We start from the raw sequence: 22,833 nt of genomic DNA, 5'->3' as shown, positions 1-22,833 counted from the left end.
GGAAAATATGTCTGAAAATGCATGTGGAGTTCTGCAATGAAAGACAGACTAGGCATAAAGGGGGGTCTCTAATTGAGAGAACATTAATTGCAGGAGCTGCAGTACCAAATCGAGGTGTTTACATCTGAAGCAATGGTACCGTGTCTGCTTCTGTCCCTCACCCCTTCCCCAGCTGATGTTGGTTTCGTGCCCACTACTGTAAATGCCATTCACCTCACCAACCAATTCCACTTTCTCACAGCTGCCCGAGGTACAGAAGCAAGGCAATTTCCTCATGCAAACAACAGCCCCATTTCTTTTTTGCTCCCCTGTATTTCTTTTCCATGCAAAGTTGAAGGTGAGAAAACAAGCAGAAAAGAGAAAAAAACCCCAACACGTTTGCTAAACAGAATACTGCCCTGGGACCAATAAACCTTAGCCAGAAATCCAAGATGTTGAAAGGACAGCTGAGACCGAACAAGAGCCTAACGTTAAACAGGAGGGGAAGCAGCAGCCTGTCTGGGGGAGAGGAAGGGAAAAAAAAAAAAGAAGCTTGCAGTGCATCAAGAAAATTATGTGGAAACTACAGCAAACTGGCTGTAAATTTAATAACACTTGGCTTTTTTATGTCTCAGGAGGGAAGAGTGAAATTCCGCACAATTATTCAGAGTATGTATGCAAGTGCACGTCTCTGTTTATGGATACGTATCCAGGGAAGCACATCCTTAGAAATGCAGCTACTACAAAAGCACTGCATTCTGATCAGACGTAGGGAGGACACAGATAGCCTTGCTCAGAGAACACAGAGGGACGCTGCTCGCCAAGAAGCCATCAGATCTCTCCACTGTTGGGTGTGCCATGAAATTTCGGAGCCAAGCATATTGGTTTCATTGCCTTTTCGCATCAATCACATTCTTTCAAAGACTTCAGTTTGATTGCCTGATGTTTCCAAATTTCTCTGCCTTAAAGCTCATCTGTCAGTGACTTTGTGAGCGCTCACCTTTCCTGCACGTCCCGTGTTGTGGCTCAGTTTGTTTTATCCCCCCAGGCTTTGAAGTTGTGTGAGGTTTCCTGTTGATTTGTTTCCTTAAGGCTTTCACATTCAGTACAGGGTAGTGGTGGAGTAGCCAGGCTGTGCTCCAAGGTCTGAGGCTCAGTGCTGTATCTGCGGGGAGATTTTTGCATCCTGTTTCAGGCAATGGATGTCCCAGAATTAGGAGAAGCTGATGCTGGGTCTGCCTTTAGGCACAATGCTTCTTCCTCATCCAAGGTCAGTGGCAGCATTCAGCTCTTAATTTGGGAGGCACCTTTCAGGACTTTTGTGCAAAATGAATAATTGGCAATGTGTGGAAATTTCGTGTCTTTGTCAGAGACAGGAGTGAGTGCTCAGCGTGCCTGATGGGAGGAGCGGGCCTCTGTGAGATGCTTTCCTGTTTTCCTCCCCTTGTGCCCTGCTGTAATCTTGCTATGAGATGTCTCTGAACAGATCAGCAGATGTCCTTCCAGGCATCTGGTGGTAAAAGCCAAATGCAGAGTTCAGCACAACTGAATTCAGTATATGAGCTCCCTATGATCAGCAGGTTGTCAGCCAGCTCGTACTGAGGGTTCTCCACATCATCCCCTTCTGCCTTTCTTGTCCCTCAGCTGTCAAAGTGTGTTTCAGACTTGCAGCCGGTGCTACTTTGCCATCCTGGTTTCACATCCACTGTTGGTAAGAGCTGTCTTTCTTTCCCCCCAAAATATACTTGTTTCATTCCTCTGCTGCTTGCAGACGGGTTGCTCCCACTGCAGGCATGCAGCCTCAGCTGAGGCAATGGAGGTTCCATGTGGTGCTGGTTGAACCTTAATGCCTTTGGGCATCTCTCATCTCCCGGAGTCCCCAGTGGCTGTTCTGTGGGCATCAGTGAAGCAGCGGGAGACCCGTGGAGGTGACCTGAAAGCGCATCCCTGCTGCAGATGGGAGGGAGGGCGCTGAGAGCCCAGCGTGGAGTCTGAATAGTGGTAATTGGCACAGATGTGAGTTGAAGAATTGAGTTGTTGGGTTTTTGTTGCATGGTTGGTTTTTTTTCTAGGCTGACTTAAACTTATATCTGATTTCATTAGCAGGTGAGGATCATTTATGCTTAAAAGATTAGTTGTGTTATCAAGGATGAGTTTCACCATTTCCCATCCATTTGTCGGAGCTGTGACATGACCCCCTATGGTAGCTGAAGCTTCCCATGACCTATTTACCAACCCCCGCTTCTCGCAGAGCGCACCCAGACGGGTTTTTACCAACGGAGCTGAAGATCCGCGTGGAGAATCGCATCCCGAGAATCCTCCAACGTGACGCGGATGGAGGAGCCCGTGCGGGCCGGGCCGCCCCGTTCCTTGTGGCGTGCTGCCACCTGGCGGCCGGCCGGGGCACTGCTTCGGCTCTGCTGGCGCGGGGAGCAGCCCCGAACTCCGCGCGGCTGCGTGCGAACGTTTCCGCGTGCAAATGTCGTTGTGAGCGGGGGGAGAGCGGCACCCCAACGGCCCTCTCTGAGGGTAATTGAACCGCGTGCACGTAACGTGCGTGGCAACCCAGCCCACGGCAGCGGGGTTGGAGCTCGACGCCCTCTGAGGTCCCTCCAAGCTCAGCCATTCTGGGGCTCAGTGCCGCCTCCCATTAGCTGTTAAATATTGCATGTGAGCGGGCGTTCAAGGAGGACTTTAAGGAACGGCTGAGAGTGAACCTTCTGTACAGAGACGTGCAAACTCAGGAAACGACATTAAGAAAAGGTCAATGCAAGCTCACCTGCATTCCCAGCAGTGAGGCCGGGAAATCTTGCCATGCAAGCAATAGATGGGGGAAGAGGAGGGCCAGAAAATCAAAACTGAATTGTATGTGGGTGTCCAGATGTGAAGGGATAAATCTAATGAAGTGTTCACCTGCTCCATGCAGGCAGCAGCATCGTTATTCAGAACGCAAATGACAGACCCTTATTGTCAGAAAGAGGCAAAGGATCAGCAGCTGAGCTGTAGGGAACAGATAGCTGTGTGGACAGCATGGAGACCGTGGAAAAGACTGAATGAAGGATAGGATGTTCTCAAGAAGACTCATTGTTTGGAGAACAACTTTGTGAATGTTATACATAGGTTCGGGAACATCAAAAGCTTTGGCTTCTGCTTGATTCTTGCAATAGGCCCACGATGGAGCTTTGTTGCAGTGCAAGGACCTGAAAATGATAGGCATGGTACTGTAGGTATCCAGCCATAAAGCTATCTGTTGCTTCTTAGCTTCCAGCTCACAGCTTGATTTGGGTCCAGCAGGAAGCATTGTGAATGCACAAACCACGAGATGCGAGCATTTATCAGGTTTGCTCCCTTTGATGCTCATCTGGTTATGGGCTAGATTACTAGAGCTAATCCAGTGCTCATCGCTGGATTTAGCCATAGTGAGGGGCAAACTCTGACATAGTGCTGTAAAACAGAACTGTACACAGCAACGTCTGAGCTCACTTCTGCAGCAAATGATTTCTGCAGTAACCAGAGACAACCCTGCTAAGTTTCTCAGTAGCAATTACAGTTCGGTAACTTTATGTAGCCAAAAAAAGTACTCCAAAACCTTTAGTGCAGTTTAATCTCTCAGTGTGTTCTTATTTATTTATTTTGCAAAGCTGCCGTTTGAACATTTCTTGTTAAGCCTAACATCATCTGTGACAGAATAATGTATTGAGAATAGTAAAACGGATGGGAGTGGAGGAGCTGAAGCAGGAAGCGTGTATAAACTGAGCCTTCCACGTGATAACAGGCACTGAGCGTTAGGAGGAAATGCAAAATGTGAACGTACTATAAAGCAAAACCTGCTGGGTACAATAACGATAAATGTGGTTGTCAAGCAAGCATAGAGGGACTCATTACTAAACCAAGTGCAACACTTTACATAGTGATAGGAGGAAAAATACTTGTAAGCCTTATTTACAGCATTTCTGCAAGTTTCTCCATTCAGACACTAAAAATACAAACTCTAATATAGAACTGGAGTGAGATGAGATGCTGCGAGGCAATGTAACATCAGCGGGTGATGAGGCAGTGTAGCAACAGGTGGTTGGAGAGGCAGACCCAGGAACCCTGTCCTACTGGCTGCTTATGACATACGGAAGGGCCAAAGAGGAGAACAGGACATTCACAAGCCATCTTTACTCTGTGGCAGTGCTGTCAGTAAGTGTCATGAATGGGCCCTCATTTGACTCTTTCTTGCATGAAGCAGTTTGCTGATGGAGAGCCTGCAGGTCTTCCTGGCTGTGAGGTGACGATCGGCCCTGCATGCTGGCAGCATTCCACGCCATTGGTTTGAGGACTTTGCTATGCAGGGATCTGTGAATGGAGAGGTGAAGTCAGTGGTTCTCTTACTTTGGCAGTGCTTCGTGGTTAGGGATTTTAGATTTCAGAAGGAATCTGCTTTTCTGGAGTATAACAAAGGCACTGAAAAAAAGCTTTTCAAGCCTAAACTGCCAGGAAGGGGGACACCATGGGAACAGTGCTGCCAACAGCCAGCACCTGGCAAAGCCTTCATTGAGCCCTACTGCACACACAGGGTGTGCCCATAGGGTGCCCCTAACACTGCGTAGAGAAGGACCAGAAGAGATTCCAAAGCGTTCCTTAGAATGCATTGTTTCACTTCAGTGAAGCACAAGTACTCTGCTGTTGCTTTTGGGATTTTGAATGCATTTGGTAAGTCTATGGATAGGAAACCAAGAGAATGGTAAACCAGTAACCATTCCTGTTGCTCTATCAGCTCTGAGTGAAATCAGCAGGAAAGGCTTTCTGCTGTTCTTTTGGGATGACTTTTGATGTTTCCTGGTGTGTTTTTGAAGTGCCTGATGTGTTTTCCTGTTCCCTTCACAGTTCATGGTATTAAGTGGACGTGCAGCAATGGGAACAGCAGTTCAGGGTTCTCAGTGGAGCAGCTCGTGCAGCAGATCCTCGATAGCCACCAGACCAAACCGCAGCCTCGGACACACAACTGTCTGTGCACTGGTACCTTGGGTGAGTACCACGGGAAGGCACAGCATGCTTGCAGCTTAACCCAGGCTTGGAATAGGGTTTGCAGCACTAAAACGCTGAAAAGACTGTATTGTAAAGTGTTGAGACCCAATGAGTTCAGAGGCAATAGAGGATTATGAACAAAAATGCATCAGGAGTTTCTGTTCAAAAGAAAAGAAACAGCAAGCACTTTGTTCTGTGCCCTCTGTCTGTGATCTGCTTAGAAAGCTGTGCTCTCTTCTGCATGCTTCAGAATTTGTCGTTCTGCCCACATCACCCTCAGAAACCATTGCCCTGCAGCCCGCTTTGCTGGAGAAGGTGGGCTCAGGTGGTTATTTATAAGGTAGGTTTTATTTAATTACCATGAAGACATGAGAGATTTCTCCCCTGTTAAAGATGGTTTTGTTTGGAGACTAGAATGGCAGGAAACTGCATCCTGAGCGTTAGAGCTTTGCACAGCAAGTAGGAAGCAGAATGATTCATTTTTCCATCTCATCTGCTTTATAGCCAGCCCTTCCTACTACTTTGGTCAAGTGAAATATATCATATATTAATTAGTCTTCAGAGAAATTTATAAAGGAAAGCTGTCTGTGCTTCAAAGGGTTTATTTTTTTCTGCCTTTCTGGGCAGTTGTGTTATACAATCGAGATTTGAAGTAAGAATGATGACCTCTGAAATACCTGGGTTTGGATTAAAATTCAAGCCTGAAGGCTCAGCATTTGATCCAGGCTTGCAGATCTGAACACGAATCCTTTTATGCTTCCCTTTGATGTTTTGTCTTGTGCTAAGTCTGCCGCATGGTTTTTAACATAACAGTATCACTTTGTTTTGTAAAGGCTGGCACATTGACACACACATCCCCAGTTCCTTGCAGTCACAGGCAAAGACTGCAGTGTGAAAGCTTCTCATGTTCCTGTTGGTCTCTATGCCTCGGAGAATAGAGAGATTTAATACTGCATTTAGTCTCAAAAGCGCTGTCCTGAACTACTTTGAGTGACCTGATTCAAATCTTGAGCACATGAAAGAGAAGTTCCCCTTCAAGGGCAAGGAACAAAAGGTTTGGCAGATTAGAGCGCCTGTGCAGACACTTTGTGTTGCCCAGAAGATGGCATTCATAATTGTAGCCATTAGCTACAAGGAGCTTATTTTCCCCATTAGTCATTATACAGCACAATAATTGCTGCTCTTACCTCACTGTAGGGACAACGAATCAATTAAAGAAGCGTACCTCAATGGTTGGGCTGTTCTTTATACAACAAATGCCATTCTTGCACTGGAGTTTGTGGGTAGGACACTACTGAGAGAGAACAGTTTACTTCAGACTGCCTGATTTCCAGTCTCCTGGAAATTAAGGCAATATTCATCTTCATTCAGGCCCATGAGGCACAAAATGGCATCTGTCTCCTCCAGATTAGCAGTCAGCATCCAACCCATGTGGCTGTCAAACCATCTGACATCAGCCATTGAGAAGAGCAGAGCATCCATGTCACAGGGCTAGAGATCTTGTCTGTGTGCAAAAGGAACAGGGCCTGCAAGGCAGAAACCATCTGCCATAGCTGACAGATGTGCTTTGTGGACTTTGCGCACGTTAAATAACTCAGAAGCTTAGCACAGGTGCTGATTCCTTTCCTCTTTATTTGTTACCAGGGCAGGAAGAAGTAAGGTGAGGGTAGGTGCTATGTGTGGTGAAGCTAAGTGTGCACATGTTCATGTTCTGAGGTTTCTCATTGTGCACAGTGGATCTGTGTGTTGGATGGAGGGGGAGCTGCACACCTGGCATGAGCAAGAAATTACTTCTACTTCCACAGTGCCTCTTGCTCTGTAGTGCGTGTGCTGGCTCTCTCCTTCCCTCACACAAGCACCTAAGCATGGCTTTCCTTTACTACAGCCACAAGATATGCAACCAGCATTGGTTTAATTTTGTGCTTACTGAATGACCAACGTTGTTTTCCGGCACAGGGGCAGGAAGCAGTGTGCATCACAAGTGTAACAGTGCCAAACATCGCATCATATCACCAAAGGTTGAACCAAGGACAGGTGGGTACAGCACTCATTCAGAGGTACAAAATAACGATGTCTCTGAAGGCAAGAACGAGCACAGTCACGGCAAGGCCTCCAGCCGGGAGAAGAGGAATGGCAAGGTGGCGAAACCAGTGTTGCTCCATCAAAACAGTACTGAGGTTTCTTCCACCAACCAGGTGGAAGTCCCTGACACAACCCAGAATTCTCCTGTGTCCATCAGCAGTGGATTAAATAGCGACCCGGATATGGCGGATAGCCCGGCAGTCACTGGTGTGTCCAGCATGGCTGTAGCATCAGTCATGGGAAGCCTGTCACAAAGTGCCACGGTGTTTATGTCAGAAGTCACCAGTGAAGCTGTGTACACCATGTCACCCACCTCGGGCCCAAATCAACACCTTCTGTCCTCAGATGCGGCTGCACAAGGACTGGTTCTTGCTGTGAGTTCAGATGGACACAAATTTGCTTTTCCAACAGCGGCCAGTTCAGAGAGCTTGTCCATGCTACCCAGCACCGTCTCCGAGGAGCTTGTGCTCTCCACAACTTTGGATGGAAATAGAAAAATTCCGGAAACCACCATGAATTTTGACCCAGACTGTTTTCTTAATAATCCCAAGCAAGGGCAGACTTATGGTGGAGGAGGTATGAAAGGTGACAGCATCAGTACCAACATAAGGCAGTCACCCACCACAGAGCGTAGCTTCAACTTCAATACAACCCTCACAAAAGAAATCAAAACGGAGGACACATCTTTTGAACAGCAGATGTCCAAAGAAGCGTTTTCCTCCACTTCTGCATCTAACACTCTCACCCTCACTACTGGTTCAGGTTTGCTTCCATCTGGAGGAGGTCTGAGCCCAAGTACCACCTTGGAGCAGATGGACTTCAGTGCCATTGACTCCAACAAGGACTATTCTTCCAGCTTCAATCAGACAGTCCAGAGCCCTCACGTTCATCAGACCCCCTCCCCCAGCTTCTTTCTGCAGGATGCCAGCAAACCTCTTCCCCTTGAGCAAAACACCCACAACAACTTGAATGACACAAGTGGCTCATTTGTGAATACAATAGGAATCCCCAGTGTGAAAACAGAGTCCCCATCCCAAACCACTTCCAACTGCAATGGCACAGTGGAAACCAGAATAGAGTCCACCTCTTCTCTCCAGCTCATGCAGTTCCAAGCAAACTTCCAGGCTATGACTGCAGAAGCTGAAGTTCCCATGGAGACCTCCCAGCAGGCAGAAGGGAATGAAAATCTACTTAAATCAGGGGATCTTCAAGCCTGCAGCACAGAGCACTACTTGCAACCTGAGACCAATGGAGGTATCAGGAATGGGAACAATCTCCCTATTCTTCAAGGAAACGTGGTACAAGGACTCTATCCTGTGGCCCATCCCAGCTTAAATAACTCCTCCAACATGGAGCTTAACTTGGACCACTTTGACATCTCCTTCAGCAACCAGTTTTCTGATCTAATTAACGATTTCATATCTGTAGAAGGTGGGAGCAATGCCCTCTACGGACACCAGTTGGTGTCAGGTGACAGTGCCGGACTCTCTCAGCCTGAAGACAGTAACAGAACAACCTACAACCAGGCTGAAATGTGCATTCCTTGCTGCAGTCCTCAGCAAGCCAACATGCAGCTCAGCAGCACAGAGAATGGAGCCAGCACGATGGCATACATGCATGTGGCTGAGGTGGTCTCGGCAGCTGCAGCACAAGGCACTTTGGGGTTGCTACAGCAGAGTGGGCGCTTGTTCATGGTGACAGATTATTCACCAGAATGGTCTTACCCTGAGGTAAGTTAGGGCTTTTACTCCTTAACATTTACTGCCTTATCCTTACTTCCTTTGTTAATAACAGCTCCAAGAACTGTCTTGTTACAGCTTTGACAGGGTTTTTAAAACATTTCTCTTAGAAGAAAGAGCATCCGAGGCCATTTGCATGTCTCGGTGCATTTTTAATTAAGCACTCTGTCACCTTGACAGGGCCCTTTCTTCACCTAGAAACGTCTGAACAGAAATGCTTTGTTTCATTGAAAGGCCAAGTATTTCCACGTGATGGCCTCATGTGCTCCTGTGCACAGCCTCACTGCGCTGAACTGCGTATGGCGGATCTTGCTAATGATGCAAAGTGGTGTTTGTCCTATGCCAGATGTATGTCCTGTCACAGCTTTCCAGTCTCCAGAAGAGGAGCACTCCCATCACGGCATGGTGAATGTCCTGGTGGTGCCCAGCTCCACGCTGGGCCTCGGGGAGGAGGCACAAGGACTGCAGGAGGAACTCAATTGTACTCCTGCAGGTCCGTGCTGGATGCAGCTGGTGCCTTTCCCACCAGCAGGAGAGGCGGATGCCAAAGCCTTGTGCTCCTATGGCTGACACAGCACCACTGTGACCCATGTCAGGGCAGGGAGAGAGATCTAGGACAGGCTCAAGTTGCTAAAGTTGGGGCTGAAGGACCCCTTTGCAGCCCTGCTTTTGCGCAGCCCCTTCAGGGTCACCCCTGTGTGATCATGCTTCCTTTTTTAACCAAGTTCTCAATACCCAGTAAAAGTGCAAGGTGTATCACTGCCAGCAGGAGGAGGGAACAGAGAGAGTGAAGAGAAACAGAGATGCTCTGTTATGGAATACTGTTTGTGTTTCTCCTACAGTGTAAGGTTTGGTGGCCAAAGAAGGGCACACCATGAGGTGTCCCAGAGGCTGCAGCAGCAGCTGCTGTGAGCAGAGCAGTCCTGGTGGGGCAGGTGGACGGAGATGTGCAAGCTCTGCAGAGTGCTGGGATGTTGGTGGCTACTGGTGCCAAGGATCTGTATCTGCCCTCGTGATTTTGTTTGCTGTTCAGCCATTTCAGTGCAAGGTCCTCTCTGGATAGGGCTCTTTTCATGATGCTTCCTTTTCTCCCCTCTGTTCATTGTAGGGAGGAGTGAAAGTTCTAATCACTGGTCCATGGCAAGAAGCCAGCAATAATTACAGCTGTCTGTTTGATCAGATCTCAGTGCCTGCATCTTTAATTCAGCCAGGAGTACTGCGCTGCTACTGCCCAGGTAAGGAATGGCTCTCCTGCAGCTGGTGGCTTCAGAGGAAGTTCTTGGCTTTCAATATATGCAGAATAACCGATCCTCATTGTTGGGCCCCAGCTTGCTACTTGAAATGCTGTGAAGTCGGTTAATTTTGGGGCACGTGCGATCCTACCTCATGCCAAAGTAACCTATTGTATGGCTCCTAAATGGGTTTTAAAACCTGCCTGTTTTAAAATGCAGATTGACATTCTGGACTCTTCAGTTGTGTAGTCAGAAAAATATGGCCAAGTGCTCCCTCTGCTCTCGTTGCATCTGCTGTCAGCCTGCCCATGGGGAGTTCACCAACAGGATCTACTTGGGCATTTCTGCAGGGAGGTCTCTGTCTCACCGCTCCTTCTTCTCTTTTAGCTCATGACACTGGGCTCGTGACTTTGCAAGTTGCCTTCAACAATCAGATCATCTCCAATTCTGTGGTGTTTGAATACAAAGCCAGAGCTCTGCCAACCCTGCCTTCCTCCCAGCATGACTGGCTGTCTTTGGATGGTAAGAAGTGCATGATGTTCTTTAACTAAGCTCACCAAATGGTAGAAATGTGAATGAGAGGAGCAACCCCTGGTGTGGGGGAGGGATGCAGAGGGCTGAGGCTGTGTCATGGGGAAGGTCTGTTGCTCAGTGCTGCATTAATCAAAGCCCTCTTCCTGTTGGCAGAAAAAAACACGAGTGATCAGAGCAGAACTCTCTGAACTTGGTGTCAGTAATGAGAGATGGGAACGTGGGCTTTAGATTTATGTGAAAGCTGTGCTTGGAAGTGTTACGTTTGGGCACACCCCCAGAATGCAGTTTGTAGAGGAGAGAGATGGGAAGAAGGGTAGTAGGAAAACATGGGAGGCTGGAACATCGGGCTGGAGGAACTGAATATCCCCACTTACCTGTGCCCACTGGTGCTGCTTCTAAAAGCTATTGGAGGAAATGAGGAGTCAGCACGGCCTGCAGGGAGGCGACAGATCTGCTGGCTGGTCTGTTATTTCTGTACTACTGCATGAAATTCATTGATTTTTCTCTTTGTCTGAGAAGTTGTCAAGGTGACGATTTGAACAAGATGGGCAGGGCCTTCATTTCCCTTCCTGAGTGCGACTGCTGGAGCAGCTTCCAACTCAGAGCAAGGAGATCTAAGGCAAAGAGATGGTTTGTGTTAACAGACATGATAGGGTGGAAAAGAACAAGCAGCACTGCTTTTATCTTTCTTCACCAGAGAGTCAGCTGCTGCAGCACTGCATTTTATGCAGTCTTAGCAAAGTTCTTATGTTCGTGTTAGGTGACCCATTTGTTAAGTGCCTGTTTGCTCTGCTCTGTACAGGAGACAAATACGGTAGGGTCAGATCCTGAGTCTTCAGACAAACTAATATTGGTGTTACAGTAAAGAAATCACGGGAGCAGTTGTTTGCACAGGGCCGTACTGAAGACGAGCAATAATGAGCTAATATGCTGGTTCTGTTTGTTGCTCAGTCAATTAACCTCATCTCATTTTGTCTGTGAGCTGCCAGTGTAGCAACTGCAATTCAGTCACAGAATCACCACAGAATTGCATGCTTTGGGAAATCTACTGTGGATATATTGCTTTGATATGAGCTTAACTTCAAAATATTGCTGTAACTACAAAGATTTGAAATGTGTTACTGGGCTGTTATTGCTGTGTATACTTTGACAGACTTGGCAAATATGTGGAACTGATTGACTTCAGCGGGAGAAACACTGAATAGTTCTAAGCTTAATGCAGGCCAGCAGGGTATGAATGTCGGCGGGCGGTGTTTGAAGGGATTTTGTTGGGCTCCCTCCTTCTGCCTGGGAAGCCTTGGCAGAAAAAGCTGCTCTCATTAAGGCATCAATTAGATGCTTCCTCTGTCAGTAGCTGTGAGTCGGGGACCGTCACACAGCCCAGCAGTCTCTGCTCATCGGTGCGTGTGTGGATCATTGTGTGACCCCTCCAACGCGGTGTGCAAAGGGCTGCATCTTAAAGCTCTTCTTGAGCCGTTCCCGCAGTGCTGGTGGGTTTGCAGGAGCTGCAGAAGGTGGCTGAGTGCTGCCTGTTTGTGCTGTCTGTGTGCTGGGGAGCGGGCAGGCTTTCCATGAGTGCTGTGATGTGGTGGAAGGGAGGGGGACTGCAGCAGTGAACAAAGTAGGGCATCGCTAACAGGGGGAAAAAGGAAGAGGACCGCTGCAATGCAGAGGCCCTTCAGGGAAAAAGACTGAATAATTCCATGAGCCATGAGCTGTCAGAAGGCTGTCGTGGTGCACAGTGCTCTGAAAGCAGCAAACAACGTCCTTTTTAATGGACCAGCTACATCTTTGCTTTTATTCGGAGAGTACAGATGTTCATTCAGCTATAAGCTAATGTGAGTTGGTTCTACCAGTAGAATAAATACACAAATCCTCATCTTCTCTCTTTGCTTCTAATTGCACTGCATTAAATCCTTGTCCTGCTGCCTGTTCTGTGGTCTCGAGGGAAGGATGCCAAGCACTCTCCGTAGTCCCAAAGTACTGACCAGGATTTTAATATCCTTTTACCCAATCCAAAGGAACACTCTGAGTTCCTTTGTGTGTAATTATTTCAGCCATGTGAGCACTACGGGGTTAACAAACTCCACCATACTGCAGAAATGGTGTCATCCCCAAATCCCTTTAAAATAAAGACAAGGACATGCTATGAAGGGGAGCTGGATTTTCACTCTGAGGCAACAATAAATCAGCTCTTTTCTCAGCCCTGCAGATACCCAGAACCCTTCAGCTTCTCTCCTTCAGGAGGAATCACAGCTTTGTAGAAGTTTCCAAGTTTTCAGCAGCAGGAAAAAGGAGCATGAAGGGATCTGTCTGCACATTGGGGTGTGTTGGTGCTCCTCCTGTCCCAAGCAGTGTCAGCAGATCCCCCCATGCTCACACAGCACCTCAGCACGATCTGCTGCTGCTGCTTCCTCTCGTTTGCTGTTGGTAGAGAAGCACTCTCAAGAAAAATGAAGAGCAAACAAAAGCCCTTCTGACCTGAAGGGCAGAGATCTCACAGTGCCAGCTAGCAGATTAGAAAGGCTTTTTAGTATGAGCTTCCCGTGTGTTTGCTTCCCACCGCAGTATTTGCTGTTTTTCAAAGGCACTCACGGACAAACACACTCAGTGGTGTTTGTTTGGCATGGGCTGTGATGGGGCACTTGGAGGAGGCCACAATGCGTGCTCCTTGGAGCTGCGCTTATGCACCCGCAGGAAAGAAGTTGTGAAGGAATCAGTTAAATTGTCAAAGAGCATTTAAAAGGTCTGGGTGGGTGACGTGAGGGAGCTGAAGGTTTGGGTATGGGTAGGACAAGCAGAGCTGTGCTGGGAACTGAACAGTACTGATAGGAGGGAGCATCACAGGCAGCTCTCCCAGCCTGCGGGTGCTCAGTGAGTTCTGGCTGCCTTTCCCGGGTGGAAGATGCAGAAGTTTGATGGCTCGGTGCTGTTGGAGTGACACGGAGGCATGCATGGCACCCAGGCAGCCCCCAGGCTGTGTGTGCGGAGCCGATGGGATCCTGTTCACCAGGACCCGATGCCTGTTTCTAGCATGGAAGTGTGTGAGATGGAGACAACACGACCTTGCAGGCACCGCGTGCTCGTGCTGGTTTGGTCCGAAGATACGTGAAGGCTTTATCTGTTCCGTACTCTCATCGAGAGTTGCATTTTTGGCCCCTTTGCGTCCAGCCATGAGGGGCAGGCAGCTCCCGTGCACCTGTTTCGGGAAAGCCGCCTTCTGGTGTTCCGACCGCGTTTCCCAGACGCTGTTTTCTGCTTCGCTGCGGTGGAGGCGTGGAGATGGGAGCGCCGCGGTCTCTGCGGCTGCTGCCCGGCTGGAGGCTGCGACCGCTGCCGGTGGACGCGCCGCAGTGCCCGGACGGCTCCGGACCACGGGACCGCACGGCGCTCCTCGGGGATTTCGCGTTGGCTTTTAACGACGCGAAGGAACCGTTAACGCCTATTAGCTCCGCGCATCGGCCTCGCAGCGCCTACGGAGGGACGAGAGCCGCAGTGCCGGAGCTCGGCTGCTCGGGGCCGGCAGCGCGCCCAGCCCGGTGCTGGCGGCGGTGATGTCACCCGGGCGGGGCGGGGCCCGGCGGCGCCAGGAGCGGCGCGGAGCGGGGCAGGGCAGGGCCGGGCCGCCGCCCGCGCCGCCGCACACAATGGAAGGCGGCGGCCGCTGCCTCCCGCCCGCCGCAGCCCCGGGCCGCCGCTGAGCGCCGCCGCGGGACGGGGCCCAAATCCCGCACCCCGCCATGGCGGCGCCGAGGGGCCCCGGCGTGGGCTGAGGGCGGAGAGCCGCGGGGCGGCGGACGGCCGCCGTCGGGGCGCGGAGTGGCAGTCCCAGCGCGCAGTGCCGCATCCCCGCGCAGCCCGGAGGCGGTGCTCGCCCCGCGCCACAGCTCTGCCCGCCGCTCCGCTCCGGCTCCCGCCGCCTCCTCCTCCTCCTCCTGCCGCCGGAACATGTCCCTGCGCGCCGCCGGTCCGCGCTCCGCCGCGGGGAGCGCTCCGCTGAGGCTGCGGCACGCCGGGGGGCTCCGGCTGGCTGCCGGAATGCCATGAGCCCGGCGGGAGCCGCGGCAGACAGAGCCGGGCCCGTCCTGCCCCGCCGCCGGGCGCGGGCTGCAGCCGCCGCCGATGCCTTTGTAGGCGCCCAGGTCAGTGTCCGAGAGCGGGGATCGCCGCTCGGTTCGGCTGCGGGGAGGGCGGCGGAGCGCGCTGGGCGGGCGGCCGTGCGGCGGTGGCGAAGGGCTGCGGGACGCGGCGGTGTCTGTTGGGGTTGGGTCCCTTGCCGTGCCCTCCTCCCTGCTCCCCGGGCGCTGTCACGGACAGGTGCGGCTCCCGGCCCGGCGCTCGCAGGAGCACCGCACGTGCAGAAGAGCGCCGTGACGCCTCCAGCTCGCGGCTTCCTATTTGAGTGGGTATGACGAACGGAACGGCCCAGACCTTCCCGAAGGAGCTGGGATGCTGTCGGCACACCTGTTCCCAAAATTGTTTTGCAGGGCGCTTCGTCAGAAAGAGCAGTAACTCAGACCGCCTGGGCTGCTCCCAGTTGAGAAATGGGACTGATGTCTGACTCCAGAAGCTCCCGGTGCCGGAGGTCTCGGTCTCTTTTTGCTGCCCGGTTTCAGCGGGTCGGTTTGTTTCAGTGTTGTTCTGCACGCAGCTGCTGCAGCCCCTCTTGGAGGAGGCAGACACTGCGAGCACCGCGAGCCGCCGTGCAGATGAGCAGCGTGCCGTGGGCTGTGGCTCCTTGTGTGCTTCCATGCACATCTCGTATGGTGTGGGCACCTGTGGGAAAGCACAGCGAATTTTGGAGCAGCCGGGAAGTGCTTTATGGAGGTTATGGACAGAGATGGGCACTTGAGGGGGGAAAGTCAGCCTGACCCACCCCCATCTCCTGCTGGGTGGGAATGGCACAATGCTGACATTCTCTCTCTGTACCGCAGACCTTCGCCTGTCTCTTGGGCTCAGTGTGATCAGTGCTTTCCTGCACTTGTGGCGTTTCTCTCTGCCTGCTGGTGACCTCCCTGGCTAGCAGGGTCGTCCGTATGTTGTGCAACATTAAGGAGAAACTGTAAGTGCTTTTGTTTGATGGTAGAGACCATTACCTGAGAGCTCCCACCGTTAAACAGCTCTTTCTGGGAGACCCAACCAGGGTGTTACTGACAGTGATGACTCCTTGACAACACAGCAGGTCAAACTGATGCTTTGACTTGTTTGGTGTTTTTACTGTACGGAGGAACTGAGCAGGATGCTATGTGCAAACAACCAATCATTTGTAAAATAGGAAGAGAGCAGTAATGAAGTACCTTTGGGTTCTTTACTTGTGAGTAAAGCAGCATGCAGAGATGAGAACAGCAGCTCAGTGCTGATCCCTCAGTGAACATGGTCTGAGCCATTGCCCACCAAATGGGGACACTGTTTGTTGCCAGCCTGTGTAGCCTGAAAAGTGAGAACCCCGGCACAAAATGCTTTGGGTAATAATTGTTTTTGGGACAGGACTTGGGTTGGAAGATGGGGATGGGGGTGTGTGCTGTCACAGGGAGTGCTTCGGTTGTGAATGCCTTCTGCAGCACAAGGTGTTTACCCCAGGTTTGGTTCTTGTTTTCCCTGTGCTACTTAGGGTGGGAGCTCCATCCTTTAAGCCCTGAGCATCTTATTGCCTGCTGGTGGGATGGCATGGCTGGGCAGCAGTGTGGCTGTGTGGTTTTGGTAGCTCTATAGGGAGGCTGTCCCACCTGGTATCAGCAATCACATGCATTCCTAGTAGTGACCCCATAACCTCCTCACCTGAGAAAAGACTTGGGAAGTGCTGGAAAGTGCTGTGGTTGGCTGCCTTTTAACACAGGGTGCATATGTGTGTAGATTCAGACTGATCCTTGGGTGGGTCAGGTTTTGGCTGAGCAGCTCCTTCTGCCCCTCCGTGCTGATTGCTTGCACTGCCATGCCGTGGAGCTGTGTGTCTTCTCAGGAGGTCCGTCCCCTGCCAAGAGGTGCCACTATGGAGAGTTCTGCTGCACTTCCAAGTCAGTGAGTCCATGGGACAGTGTCTTGCTCCACTGTGAGGACTGAGAGCACCAAAAGTGCAAACGGCCCTGTGGCATGATGGGGCAGGTCTCCTAAGTTAATATGTTGTCCAGGAGTTACGTGTGGGCCTTCGGAGTTAGACCTCTATGGCTAAATTTGTAGAATAATAATCTCCAGAGAAGACTGCAAGTTCAGGTTGTTTTCTATAAGTTAGGAGGTGTTTCAGATACAGAAATGCAGTCGTTTTCATCAGCTCTGTTGGAGGCAGCCTTGAAGAACAGTTTGAGAAACCCATGAATTCTGCCAGTCTGCAAATTATGTTACATTGGCAAAAGGTATTTGGTTCTGTGTTGTCCCGGGTTTTAGAGAGGTGAGAGCAGATGGGATGAGGTTGGCCTTGGGCAGCACAGGCATCTGCGCCCATCACTGCTGTGTTTGGAGGAAGTTTGGGTGCTTCCAGTGCAGGGAATCTTAGCAGCTCACATTTCCTGTGTAATGCAGACAGAGAGAAGCTTGTTTTGACAGCTCGATTTATGTGCAGTTGAGCATTTGTCTTCAGTGCACGGGTACTTGCCTGGAGACCCCCTGTTGGAGATAAAAGATAAGAGTGTAGAAACAGTGGTGATGTATTTTCCTTGCATGCTAAGCATTGACTGCCCACTGCCCCTGAGGTGAGCCCAAACACAAGGATTTGCCTAGCAAAATAAGAAATAATGAGGGATAAATGGTCTTGGACGTCCTCTGCGGTGCTTACAGCCCTTCTGTTAATTATTGCAATGTAAAACAGTTGGTGGTAAAGGTAAAAACAAATTACTGCACCTTCCTCCCCCCCCCCCCCCCTTTTCCTCTGCTCTTCACTTTCATCTTGTTTTTGTTGCTGAGACTTGGCTGATAATGCATTGCTGGCAATCAGCACACTGAGCCCAGGGGTACACGAACAGGCAGTGATGTTCTCACGGCAGCTTCTGTGGCATCAGTTGCACACCGTGTTTTCAACACTGCTGATGTCTGTGCAGATACAGCGTGGCAAATCCCAGTACGGAGACTACAGAAGCGATAACGTTTAGACTGAAGCTGACAAAATTGGGGCTTGGAGAATGGTGGTCCCTGGGGGTTACATTAAAAGGGTGCTGAGCGGTGCTGCAGGGCACAGCAAGGAGCTGATGGTTGCACGGAGCTGTGGCTGCACGCAGGCAGGTCCTGGAGCTGGCTGCAGATCAGGAGCACTGTGAGCGGGTGGGCTGCTTTGAGTCTGCCATGGGAACAGAGGTTGTCTCTGTAGCTCTGCTGGTTTCTCAGCAGTGCGGGAGCTGTGCTGTATGCAAAGAATTCCGCTGCTGCTATCAGCTGCGTCTTTGTTCTGTGCTTAGGTGGTGCATTACGTCACCTGGGAAATGGGCAGTGTAGAGACTTGCTGTGCGTTCCCACCCTGTTTCCATCTTTGCTGCCTGGAGCCTTCCAGTTCAGACTGGAGAAATAGCAGCAGCCTCTGCCAGCCTTTAGGAGGGCTCCCTTGGCTCCGTGCTGAAGCTCCAGAAGGTTTAATTCCCTTCCCACTGTATTAATAACAGCATGGTTCTGATCTGCCTTTAGGCTGAGCAGTCATTGACAATTAGCCATGGAAAACACTGTTGTCCCGGTGAGAGTCCGAGGGTTACAGGTTCAAATTCCTAATATCTGTTCTTCAGACTCCTGTTGGGTCCAACAGAGACCCTCTGCTCCCCAAAACCAGGCAGCGCTGTCCTAAATAATTCCCGGGAGTGCTGCCCAGGTGTCTGAATAGGAATACCAGATGCTGTTTCAAATACTGTTTCCTGAAAAATGTTCCCTTTTTCTCTTTCTTCGTTTCTGTCTGGGGACGGTGGCACAGTGTTTGGAGCTAGTAAAGAAAAATTACATGTATATCACTATGTGTCTCAGTCTGCACTGCCTACTGTTGTATCTCATGGGAATTGTTTTCTGCTGCTGTTTCTGAGCATGCTGAACTTTTGTCTGTGTGAGGTTGGTGGCTCGGCTGCAGTCGCTGGGCTGCGTCGCTCCTCCTGGCTGTAATAAAACACGAGTGCTGTCAGCCTGGGAGCGTGCAGGTGTGGGATGCAGCACGGAGCTGCTGCCCTGCCCTGCAGACGTGGCTGTGTCCCCACGACGTGAGCTGTGTGCCACAGCCCACAGCTGAGGGATGGCTCAGCGGCGCCGGGTCGCTGTCGGGCTCTGCAGCATACGTGCTCTGCATGGCAATGGGAAGGAGGAGGCAGAGGAGCGGACTGCACTGCAGCACACTGCAGCACTGCCTGAACAAAGGCTCGCTGAGCAACGCGGCTCCGCTCACTGCTGTGCGCTGCCTGCAGTTGGGAGGTGAGGCTGCCAGAGCGCATCCGCATGACGAGCGTTTCCCAAAGGCTTTGCAATTCACAGGGCAACTGATAACAAGGCACCTTTCAGCTAAGGCAGATGACCGCAGTGAGAAGTGGGGTGCCGGCATTCTCCTGTGCTCCTGGCTCCTGGGCAGCCCAAGTGGGACTGCAGGGTCAGTGATTGAGGTTGGAAGGGACCCCTGGAGGTCATCGAGTCCAACCCACAGCTCAAACACAGCCACAGAAGTGCTGAATTACTGTGTGTTTGTGCTGGAGCTGAGCTCGTGTCTGCTGCCAGGGCACAGCCGGGATGGGTGCTTTGTTGTTGTTGTTATCTAATGGCTGGAAAGTCAGCAGGTGACACAGAGCTGACAGCTCACTGATAAATAGTCGGGGAAGGAAGGGAGACTTCGCTTCATTTCATTCCTCAGAGTTAATTATGCCCAACTCTTGGGCCAGACAGAGGCTGTCCGGGTGGATCTGGGATGTGGGAGTTGTGCTGATGTGCACTTTCCTTTACCTTCATGGCCATTTCTTTCTAAGAGTCTCACTTTAAACCACACAACTGGAAGCTGTGAGGACACTTTCTGAGGGGCAGGTACTCCTGCAGTGTGCTGCTGAGGGCTCTGCACATAAACAGGACTCTCAGACAGGACTTTCTCTTTTAAAACCCGATAAAAGCATTCTAACTGTCATGCACAGATTCCCATTGCTGCTGGTGGGCTTTGTTGTGGAGAGCTGGAGCAGCACTGACTGGATGTGGACACAGAGACGCCTGCTGAGCAGATCTCTACAGTCTCAGGTTTAGCAGTGCCATAATGCAGTGCTACGGCCTCATTCTGCCCACTCCACTGTTCAAGCAATACTAGCTGCATCACAGTGCTAGCTTACAATGGGAGGCGAAAATAACTAACACATCCTTTAGGTTTGTGCAGAGACAGCAGGACGCTGCTTTGCGGGACGGTGTTCCTGGTCTATCAGTGCCCATCCCCGGAGATTTCTGGTAATCCTTTATCAGATGCTTGGCTGAAGTTGTTGTCCAAGGAAGTGCATCTGTCAGGTCAGGAACGTGGACCTTTTTAACAGCTTCTTATTCTAAGTGCAGAAGGAAGCAAAGCAGTCTTTTTCTTCCAGGTGCTATTATTGCATGGTGCCTGGAGGCAAGCCAAGCTTAATGCAGTACTGCTGTGAAAGCAGAGTGATGGGCTCTAAAACTGAGAGTATTTCTATGCGATTCTGCTGAGATGCTGTCTGAACAATTCTGTTTGCTCAGGGTTCACTTGTATTTTCCAACCTGAAGAGGCAGGGTGCTGCAGGGCCCTCATCCCTGTGCTCCAAGCGGAGCAAACCTCCTTCGTGATTCTCAGGGCGGTTGGTTGCAGCTCTCCACAGGAGGCTGCCAAAAACTGAGCTTCCTTACCATGGAAATGCCCTTATTCTGCCTTTCCTCAACCCAGATAACCAGTTCAGGATGTCGATACTGGAGCGCCTCGAGCAGATGGAGAGGAGAATGGCGGAAATGACGGGCTCCCAGCAGCACAAGCAAGGAGTAGGAGGCGGGAGCAATGGGAGTGGGAATGGAGGAACGCAGGTGCAGGTATGGACCCTGCTGTGCCTGGTTTCTTACCAGCGTTTGTATGTGATGGGGGTTGGAAAGAAGTGTAGTTGTTTCTTTTTGAGCAACTTTGTGGGTGTCTTTAAGAGCAGTTGGCTTTCACTCATGTTTGCCACAGTCTCAGTACTTCTGCAAGGGAAAAGTTGTCTGCTCAGGGCAGGTGCAGCTCTGCCCCATGCTCACCTTGGGCTGTGTGTGGTGTTTCAGTGCGTTTCTGGGACGGGAACCTTGGGCAGCTGCTTTGAGAGCCGTGTGGTGGTGGTGTGCGAGAAGATGATGAGTCGCGCTTGCTGGGCGAAGTCCAAACACTTGATCCATTCAAAGACGTTCCGAGGAATGACGCTGCTCCACCTAGCTGCTGCCCAGGGCTATGCTACGCTGATCCAGACCCTCATCAAATGGCGGTAAGACCCGGCCTGATGACTCCTGGGTGTCAGTACAGACATGATGGAAGCATATAAAAGCTCTGTGTGCTCCAGATTTCTACTTGTCCCTTACAAACTGTGCCTTCTGTCCCTTACAAACAGTCCCAAGTCCCCAGACTTCTTCCTGTCCCCTTGTCTGGGAGGACCTGTATCTTGTGGTAGTGCAGTTACTGGATGTATCATACTTAAAGTCTCTGTTGAGGGGTACCATGAGTAGTAAATGTGTGCCATGAGCACATGTGTGGCCACTTCATTGTGGTGTGATGCACTGGGTAAAGCTGTACATTTAGGAAATTATCCTAACTTGTCTGCAGAGCATCATTTGTTCTGTTGTTTCTCCTGCAGCACCAAACACGCAGACAGCATTGATCTGGAGCTGGAAGTCGACCCTTTGAATGTGGATCATTTCTCCTGCACCCCCCTGGTAAGCAGCAGAGACAGAAACTTCTGAAGGTGTCTGAGGTCCTTCTGGAGTCCTTCCTGACGTTATTTTCTTGATGTATGTTACAAACTGAAGAGTAGATGTTTCCTGTGTGTCCTGGCTGTGTGAATGTTAAGACATGGTGCTACCATCTTTCTAGTGCTTGGGTTGTAAGGGACCTTAAAGCCCCCCCCAGTTCCAGCCCTGTGCCATGGGCTGCTTCCACCCCAGGGCCTATCCATGGCCTCAAGCACCTCCAGGGATGGGGCATCCACACTTCTTTGAGCAGCCTGTGCCAGGATAAAGAACTTCTTCCTAATATCTAGTATAAAATCCTGTAATTGAGTAATGTGAGGGCAGGGAACAGACAGGTGGTTCTAGTTTGTCTTTTACCCAGCGTCTACTCACCAGTGTCATACTGGGGTTAAAGCCTTTACGTGCCTTCTTTCAGGTTTTCCTCTTTTGCTGTAGAGGTTGTAAAGTCATCACGATATCTTGTTTGTTGGAATCATGAAATCATGACTAAGAGCTTAAGTACAATGCCAAGGCAGGTAGAACCAGAAGTGCCAGTTTACAGCAGCAGTGTTTGTTTGCAGTGTTCCCAACCAACAGAGATCTCTGTTTGAGGCCATTCTTTCTCTGCAGCAATGTTTGTGTGCCTGACACAGCTAAAAGTCAGTGCCTCGATGGTGAGAAACTGTCAGCTTCACATGGCGGGTGGAGGTTTCTCACTTAATGGAGAGAACAGCATGCATCTAATCCTCTGTAACGGCTTTTTGTCTGTAGAGGACATCTGTAAAGGCCCGTTGGTGGTGATGCATGTTGTGGTTTGCTAATCAGGTTTCTGTGACCTGAGGACGAGTCTCCACTGCATTGATCAGAAGAGAAGGAAATAGCAAATCTCACAGTGGGCCAATTGTTTTTTCAGATGTGGGCGTGTGCCCTGGGCCACATGGATGCAGCTGTTGTGCTGTATAAGTGGGACCGCCGAGCCATCTCTATCCCTGACTCCCTTGGGAGGCTGCCGCTGGCAATTGCCCGCTCTCGGGGCCACGTGAAGTTGGCGGAGTGCTTGGAGCAGCTGCAGCGTGATGAACAAAGTCAGCTTGGACAGAACCCCAGAATTCAGTGCCCCTCGAGCACCGACTCCAGCACAGAAAGCTGGGTGTCCCAGTGGCACAGTGAGCTTATTGCCTCTCAAGAGCCTCAGAAGGGAGTCACTGTGATTTCCAGTACCAACACAGGTAAGAAAACCCAACGGCACTGTTTGCTGCATTGTTTGCTCCTAGAGCAAGGAGCTCACCTGGGTGGCTGATGCCACCCGTAGCCCTGCTGTCCATGCTTAGCTATTTTCTGGGGGCTCTCTATTGTGTGCTCCATGCTCTTTCGTAAATACTGACAAAAGGAGTGAATGTCTGCTTTAG

General features: G+C 50.7%; 1 protein-coding gene and 1 long non-coding RNA gene across 16 annotated transcripts in view; one reads left to right on the top strand and one right to left on the bottom strand.

Moving 5' to 3' along the window:
• Nucleotides 1–22,833, top strand: part of CAMTA1 (calmodulin binding transcription activator 1) — a 224,029-nt gene that overhangs the window by 181,924 nt on the left and 19,272 nt on the right. For 14 of the 15 annotated variants that reach the window (XM_040651225.2, XM_040651217.2, XM_040651223.2 and 11 more), the window contains 8 exons: nt 4,852–4,992; nt 6,949–8,804; nt 9,922–10,048; nt 10,433–10,567; nt 20,406–20,545; nt 20,771–20,967; nt 21,334–21,412; nt 22,338–22,653. In XM_040651225.2, coding sequence (XP_040507159.1) covers nt 4,852–4,992; nt 6,949–8,804; nt 9,922–10,048; nt 10,433–10,567; nt 20,406–20,545; nt 20,771–20,967; nt 21,334–21,412; nt 22,338–22,653 — 2,991 coding nt within the window. Of the gene's footprint in view, nt 1–4,851; nt 4,993–6,948; nt 8,805–9,921; nt 10,049–10,432; nt 10,568–14,539; nt 14,722–20,405; nt 20,546–20,770; nt 20,968–21,333; nt 21,413–22,337; nt 22,654–22,833 lie in introns of those variants that run through there. The other variant, XM_040651224.2, reaches the window with a different exon arrangement.
• On the bottom strand, nt 9,602–12,000 carry LOC112530153. The gene is made up of 2 exons (XR_005841389.2): nt 10,954–12,000; nt 9,602–10,722 (listed from the first exon to the last, which is right to left on the bottom strand). It is a non-coding gene; the product is annotated as an uncharacterized LOC112530153 (long non-coding RNA).

The sequence above is a fragment of the Gallus gallus genome, chromosome 21, assembly GCF_016699485.2.
Source record: "Gallus gallus isolate bGalGal1 chromosome 21, bGalGal1.mat.broiler.GRCg7b, whole genome shotgun sequence".
Lineage (NCBI taxonomy): Eukaryota > Metazoa > Chordata > Aves > Galliformes > Phasianidae > Gallus > Gallus gallus.
The sequence above is the reverse complement of the archived record's forward strand: the minus strand, read 5'-3'. Positions and strand labels throughout refer to the sequence as shown.